This window comes from Callionymus lyra, chromosome 7 (assembly GCF_982586985.1).
Source record: "Callionymus lyra chromosome 7, fCalLyr1.hap1.1, whole genome shotgun sequence".
Taxonomy (NCBI): domain Eukaryota; kingdom Metazoa; phylum Chordata; class Actinopteri; order Syngnathiformes; family Callionymidae; genus Callionymus; species Callionymus lyra.
This window is the reverse complement of record NC_141824.1, coordinates 30840189-30848104: the sequence shown is the minus strand read 5'-3', so window position 1 is coordinate 30848104 and position 7916 is coordinate 30840189. Positions and strand designations below refer to the sequence as shown.

Genomic DNA, 7916 nt, shown 5'->3' with positions numbered 1-7916 from the left:
GATAGGTTTTGTAAAGCGCTTTTTTGGAGGTCACTCAAAGACGCTTTACAATACATAGAATATACATAAAAGAAAAGAAAAAAACACGAAAACAAATTCAAAATAGGGTCAGGTATGGTATGGGTGGAGTCGGGGGTCATATGCTTTCTTGAAGAGGTGAGTTTTGAGTTGGTTTTTGAATGAGTTTATGGAGTCTGAGTTTCGGATGTTTGGGGGGAGGGAGTTCCAGAGGGTTGGGGCAGAAATAGCAAAAGCTCTGTCTTCTGTGGTGCGGTGTTTTGATCTTGTGATGGGGGTCAGAAGGTTGGTGTCAGATGATCTGAGTTGGCGAGCGGGGGAGTGACGTTTGAGGAGGTTGGTGAGGTAGGGGGGGGCAAGGTTATTGAGGGCTTTGTATGTGATGAGCAGGATCTTGAAATTAATTCGTTGCTGTATTGGGAGCCAGTGAAGTTGTTTGAGGATGGGAGTGATGTGTTCTCTAGAGCGGGTGTGGGTGAGTAATCTGGCAGCAGAGTTTTGAACATATTGGAGTTTGTGGAGGTGGGTGGAGGGGAGGCCGTAGAGGATGCTGTTGCAATAGTCCAGTCTGGAGGTGACGAAGGCATGAATGAGAGTTTCTGCAGTGGAGGGGGAGAGAGTGGGTCGGAGGCATGCAATGTTACGGAGGTGGAAGAAAGATATTTTAGTGATGTTCTTGATGTGGGGTTTGAAGGAGAGTGTGGGATCTTCAAAACCCTTGATGATTCTACTGCAGTACTGCTTAAAAAACTTTTTTAAATAATGAAAAAAACCCTACTAACTCTATATTACAAACAAATAAATATTACAGGTGTATACTATTCATCTTCACCTCTACAATTGTTGGTGTATATTGGTTTATACACACCAAACTCAATATACAAATGTGTTATTAAACATCTATGCAAAAGTACTCCTCCTTCTTTCACTGCCTTTCTCTTTGAACTAGTGTGAGACATTAAAAAATAATTGTAGTTGCATATATGGATCACCACAACGACCCAGGTTTCTCTGTTGGAGTCTCTAGAGACATTCTTATAAAAAAAAAGCTAATGGGTGATTTTATATGCGCTTTTGTGAAGAGGTACCCCCGTACCATTTGTTCAACAAATCTGAACCTTGGTGTCAGTGCCGGGTATAAATGCAATGCCAACCCATCTAAAAGTAGTTTATTAATAGGAATTAAAACAAAGGATCTCTTAAAAAAAATGTTATTGAAAAAGAAGATGCAAATCCTCTTAAATTTAAGTATAAATAAATATTTATTTGACTCCTGATTTAATTTTTGTCGAAGAATGGGCCTTTTCTGATTATGTATACATTTACTTATTTATACATTTTGGCTTCTATTTATATTTACATTTAGTTATTTATGTATTTTGTTATTTCAACATGTATTTATTTATCTATTTATAAATTTTGTGTTTTATTTATTTTGACATTTTGTCAGTATTCAAATTAAACAGGCAGGTCAAATGTTTTGGGTTTTAAATGTGCAAATTTCCCCACTTGAAAGGACAGCTTGTTTCTCAAAGTCTTCACAGGGATTCTCTCATTGAACACACACTCTTTTCTTTGTTCCTTAATTTCAAAACTACAATAATGTGTTTCAATAGTTCAGGGGGAAAAATGTAAACATACAAATAATTGCTTGAGTGCATGTAAAATAAACAGGTCATTACCAACAACTATTTATCATGCACAAGCAAGGGCGGACTGGGACGGTGAAGTGGCCCGGGAGTCAAAAACAGACCGGCCCACTGTACATTGATGAAAAGCATTTATAGTTTTAATCAGGTCATTGATACAATGAGTACACCACTAGACGGCAACACAATTTCAACACTAAGCATATTTTAGTTAACGATAGATGGAAAAACAAAGCTAACTATGTAGTACATGAAAACTAAACCCACAACATTTATGAAAATGAGAATTAAAGTGAAACAGCTGTCATGCGTCTTGGCATGCTCTCCACCAGTCTTTCACATTGTTCTTGGGTGATTCTTTTATTCCACTCCTGGCGTAAGCGTTCAAGTAGCTCAGCTTTGTTTGATGGCTTGTGACGACCATCCGTAACGGTATGATTGACTAGTTAATTAACTCCGCAAGTTCATGAACTACTGTAAAACTCAGAAGTTAGAAGCCTACACTAATCACTGAGTTGTCATCTTTACTTTTCACGCACGCACACACACACATACACACGCTAGGACAGAATAACAATAATAATAATAAAGATTGAATAGACTGAATTCTCTTATTGAATAAACCTAGGATTATTAAAATGAGAATTTACATAACCATATTAACTGCCCACTTTCAGATAAGGCAGCAGTTGCAACATGCACACAACATGACAACAAATGTCATACTTACTTTTAAATTAATATTAATTTTAATTTTAAAAAAATATAGAAGGCACTGTAAATCATGGTGGTACTGCCCAGACATTATGCATTGATCATATGATCCTTCCTGTCAGGTAATCTGTGATCCAGGAGATAAAGGAAGGCCAGTTTGTCAGGGTGGGGAACTCGGCTGTCTTAAGGAAGCTCAGTCAGATCTTCTGACATCTGTAGAAAGATGCTGCAGATGTTATATCAGTCTGTGGTAGCAAGTGTGTTGTTTTATGCTGCAATCTGCTGGAGAGTAAGGACAATTGTTGTAGATTCCTGGTGTATTTATCTGCCTCTGGAGCAAATATCATTCAAACACTGCACAGACACAGCTCCCCACACACTGTCTAAAGGCAGAGAGGTGCAGCTTAGGAAAAATGACTTAAATTCTGCTGGTCATACTTTCACCCACCAGGGATCTTGAGGGACGAGTGGGGGCTTCATGGACAAAACAATGCCCCAGACATTTGTTACTGCAACAGAACAGGCATTTCCTTGGTCTACAAAAATAACAAAACCTATTTTCAGTCCTCTGTTAATTATATTTTCTTTCTGGAATCCAATAAACATACTATTAAACTATTTCACTATCATACTGGCAATAATAACTTGATTTGGAGTTCTATTTTTTTTTTTATAAACAATAATAATAATAATAATAATAATCTCTATTTATATAGCGCCTTTCTAGACCAGGGTCACAAAGCGCATTGACAGCCATTCACACATATGCCTTTATTCTGAACAAAAAACAATATTCTTAAAACAGAACAAACAAATAAAATGAACGGGGGTCGCCACTCGCCAGGCTCCAACTGGCCATCATGTTCTCTTGGGGGTAGGTGGTAGCAGGTGGTGGTAGTGGGGCTTAAAGAGGCTCCCACTGGCCAACACCATCTCTGCCTTCAGCCTCGTCAAGCCTTATTCATTCATTCATTTTCATTCAAATCTGAAAAATATTAACATGATCCAATCCTAGTGATACTGTAAACGGTACACTCTTTTGTTTTCATGCTTTCCAAAGGAATACAATTAAACACCCAATAATCACATTTCCCAAGCAAGCTAGATTGACCTTCTTACCTCTGGGAGCATCACATCAAAGACCTAATCTAGCAGTCTTATCTCCCCACTCTTTATTTTTTCCCCTATGCCTGTGGCCTCCTCAAGTAAACAAATTCTCCTTTTTAATGTTATCTCTGTGAAAACACAGACTTATGGCATTTTCATTTACCCGCTGGTCACCAAGATTCAGCGTCCTGAGCTTTAGATGCTGTTTGAGGTTGAGTGAGGTGTAGAGGTTCTGCCAAAGATACATCCTGTTGGAACTGATGCTTTCACTGATCAGATCATCATGCACTTTCTGAAACCAAAGAGTAAGAGGTGAACATGTAAGAATCAGAGAAAGTAAGAAAGAAGTTATGGAGCCCGTATGTCCACTCCTGGTATTTGTTCACCATCTGACATATGGTGCATCTTCTATTGTAAGTCATGATGTCTGAAATAAACTTAAAAACAAAGAAATATTACATAATATGAATATCAAATTAAATGAACATGATAATCAATCAAAAAATGTACTGAAACTTATTTTGAATTAAACCTTCCATGCCAACAACTGTGGCTTCGTTAGTTATTTTAGCCTCCTCCATTTCTGGATTGTCTTCACAGAGCTTACTTAAGTTGTTTCAATAGAAAACAATAGCTTCAAGAAATCTGTTAAAGCTCTGCGGGCTGTCACTTCTTCAGGGAGATTGGTTGGTATTTTTTTATGTACTTGTAGACATACTTCACACTTCTCTCCTTCTCTGCAGTGGGGTGACTGACCGAGTGAGTTGTCGTTGCTGATTTGCTGGTTGGTGGCACAGTCTTGAAAAGGTGTTTGAGTCTCGAAAATGTGCCACTTTGCAATGCATTTATGAGTACAAGATGCACGTGCCTTAGCGCAAGGTTAATGCCAGGTGTTTTTTTTATGTAATAGGTTACAAATACTCTCCCTAAAGTGCTGTAATGGTGAAATTTTGGTTCATGAATGGAAAGGCATATATGATTTTTAAAACCAGCAAGGTCAACACACATCTTCAATTAGCGTCGACACAATATGACGTTGAACAACAACAGAACCAGAAACAATGGCTCCATCAGCTGGTCCGCTGTCAGACGCAGAAATGCTTATCAGAGAAGAGTTTTTCAATGCATGGTCACACTTCTGGATCAATCGCAGATATGTAGAATATACTACACACACGTATTGTTGTTCTGTCTAAATGTTTCTTTTGTTTAATGTTAGGAATTCAAGATTTCTTATTGAAATGTGTCACAAATATAATGTCCTTACGCTTGCTTGAATGAACATTTATTTTTGTCAACAAAAAAAGAAAACATAATCAAATGGAGTAGCCTCTCCTTTCTAATCCCTCTCATAGTGGCTAGTACAATGGATCATGTTTTCTTTCCAGACAACTTACTTCAACATTAACCAGGAAGGAATGAGGGCTGGATGTCTCCACAATCGAGTCATTTAGGGTCTGCAAAGACCTGTGCAGAGACCAAGATCATGGCCGGGGCTCTCAAACTGAAGTGCAGAAGTAACAATGCTGTCTGTGATCCGGCAAATACAGAGATATGTGTGTAGTTTGTATTATTTTATGAGTGTGTTTATTATCAGATTTGAACACATTTCTTTCAACTGTTCTAAATGTTTAATTGTTGGATTTTCAAATAAATCATTTTCATATATATCAAGTACTTTTTTTGCAAGACTCTAGTATGGTAAAATAAATAAAACATCTGTTAAAACTCCCAAACTTTATTACTTTATTATTTATTTAATATTTTGGTGTAACATGGGTCAACAAATGACAACATGGGTAGGCCCTATTGTAAGAACATATTGAGAAAACCTTCAAAAAAATTGGAGGTAGGTCATACTGCTAACAAATGAAAATAACAGTCTCTTCCTTGCCATCAGTGTACGACCTAATGCTGGGTTTTTTCAGTTCCTGCAACACACAAAAAGGAATGTATGGCATGGAGAGAGAGAGCAAAGGAAGATAGGAGAGGAGAAAAGTATAGGAGGAGAGGAGGAGGAAAAAGAGGGTGAGATCGAAAAAAAATTGATCATCAGTGTTAACAAAAGTAGAAAAATAAAGATATTGCCGTAGAAGGAATTAAGAAACACATTAAATAATGCAAATATTAACATTAAGTCATTTCACAGGATAGCAATATGTGATTTTCACATTACTTTGAACCTTATTTGAAGATTTTTCCACTTTTTGTCAGCCTGGTGTTCCGCTTTCTCCCACAAGTGAGCCTTTTTGATAAACTGCCTGTATAATGAACAATAAATGATTTATAGCAGAATAGTGAATAATATGTACATGACCATGCATGGATATCTAGAACAAATGTTCAGAAAACAAAACAAATGCTGACTAGGATATAGTATTTTCGTAATATGAACAGTTCACAAGCCACAATTTCAATTTTTTTGGAGCTTACTTGTGGGCAACCCGTCAGTTATTACGTTTCTTTCTTTAGCTTAATTATGTCTATTTTAAGCAGATATTCAACCATATAACCTGTAAAAATAAAAGAACTGCAGACATATTCCGCGGAACTCACACCATAACACGGCCATTAAGATTGTTTACGTTAATGTGAAAAAACAGCCGTAGCTATCGTTTACGCTAGATATTACGGTCTGATATTATTATATCTTAAATAGGTGTAGGAGCATGTCAGCTGTATCTTCATAAAACAACTTTAACGCCAAGAAGAAATACATGTTGAAGCTCAGTTAAGCTACAAAGAGGTAAGTAATCTATAAAATGGCAATAATCTAAGACAACCGCTTAGTTGTCAGAATTTTTAAATCTCTATTAACAAAGAAAATAGTTACATTTCACATTATTGGGACAATGCTTACTCGCCGTGAAGCGCACATTTCGAGCTTGACACTACTGTATACTTGAATGTGCGGCGGCGGGTTGTGAGAACGTCCTTGTCATCACTGATGTGTTTACAAAGTTCAGCAAAGCTTTTACCACTTGGGATCAAAAATCAAACACTACAGCCAAAGGGATTGTTAAGGAGTGCTTCTTGAAATATGGTGTTCATGAAAGGTTGCGTTCCAATCAAGGACGGAACTTTGAGAGTGCAGTAATCTTTGGCTGTGTCCCAAATCGCATACTTCTGCAACGTATTTTGAGTGCACGATTGTGTCACAATTAGTAGTGTGTGAAAATGTAGTGTGGCATGCACACTAAGTTGGCCAGGCGTCGCTCAACGGAAGTTATGTCACTACTACGCAAATGGAGGCGGCAACAAGATGCGAGCGACACACCCTCGGTGCATATATCCACTTAATACCGATGTCATTTTTCCATGTTATTATTTTTGCACAACTGTTGTCGGATACAAGACATCGGGAAAATTTGATTATGTGTATTTTGGACAAGAGACATTGCTTTGAGGAATGCTCAGTCACTAAACTGCACCATTAGTCATGCCATGTATGTTACGTTTGGTGCTTGTGTGTGATAAGTTGTCATCTGTACTGTAGGTGATTTTTAGATTTGTGGTCACAGCTAAAATGCTGCAGCTAGCGTATCTGCATATCACCGAGTATGTCAAGGGTATTGTATTAATTTTTAGAGATGAAGACACGAGGGCACTGATAATGTGGTGAACTGCCGACATATTTTTTATCACGCTTACATATGACACCTTTTATAAGTTACATGTTTGTAGACATTAATGTTACTGTTACGGCGACTCCAGACAGAACGCGTGCACACTCGCCTCTTTTTTTGTCCAATGAGGACCTACTGGGACGCCTACTCCCGACTCGACTCCACAGGGACTTGGGGCACCGACCACACAGGACTGGCCGACGGCACAAGACGCCCGATAATCGTCGCCGTGTGTCAAGGCCTTGAGAAGTGTCATTACATTGTTGTGTCCACTTGTTTTTCAATCAGGATGATGAATCCAAACTTCATTAAAAAATTATTATTTTTTATTTCTGGGTGTTTTATTTTCTTGGTATATTACTCTGGCTGTTGTTGAACCGAATTTCCCCTCGCGGGACGAATAAGGGTTCTGATTCTGATTCTGAATTGTGGTCAGGTGCACAACACACATATTGCCACTCTGTATCTTTCTTCTGCTCCACAGATGGCACCTGGGGTTGCTGGTTCTGGGTGGACCCTTGCTGCTCCCTCCACATCAGCATCATCCGGCTAAAACACATCCCTGTTGCTGAAGCAGATGTTTTGCATTATTATGCAGCAGGCGATGACTTCAGAAACAAAGTGGACGAATACATTAACCTTTAGTCATAAATCTGTTTCCTTCCTCAATCCTTCCTTCCATCATGTTTTTCCTTCCCTTCATCCTTACTCCTTCCTTCTTCTTTTGAGCCAATTGACCTGTCCTATCTTTCCTTCCTTAACCTTCCTTCTTTCCTTCCTTCCTTGATACAGGAGGGTTAAA

The 7916-nt window shown here is 38.3% G+C and overlaps 1 protein-coding gene across 1 annotated transcript; it reads right to left on the bottom strand.

Annotated features, from left to right (window-relative positions):
• Positions 1 to 108: 108 nt before the first annotated feature.
• LOC148076111 (uncharacterized) lies at positions 109 to 7659 on the bottom strand. Its single transcript, XM_087794949.1, has 3 exons — positions 7606 to 7659; positions 3652 to 3780; positions 109 to 756 (listed from the first exon to the last, which is right to left on the bottom strand). Exons 1-3 carry the CDS (start codon positions 7657 to 7659, stop codon positions 109 to 111), a joined length of 831 nt encoding a protein of 276 aa, XP_087651075.1.
• Positions 7660 to 7916: the final 257 nt, after the last annotated feature.

Excerpts from the sequence above, each read along its gene's own strand:
- LOC148076111 (XM_087794949.1), bottom strand. The coding sequence starts at position 7,659 with ATGATGCTGATGTGGAGGGAGCAGCAAGGGTCCACCCAGAACCAGCAA. Across the intron at positions 3,781-7,605 it reads CCCAGAACCAGCAACCCCAG|AAAGTGCATGATGATCTGAT; the intron begins GTGCCATCTGTG and ends CTTTGGTTTCAG. Across the intron at positions 757-3,651 it reads TGAATCTTGGTGACCAGCGG|TACTGCAGTAGAATCATCAA; the intron begins GTAAATGAAAAT and ends TTTTTTAAGCAG.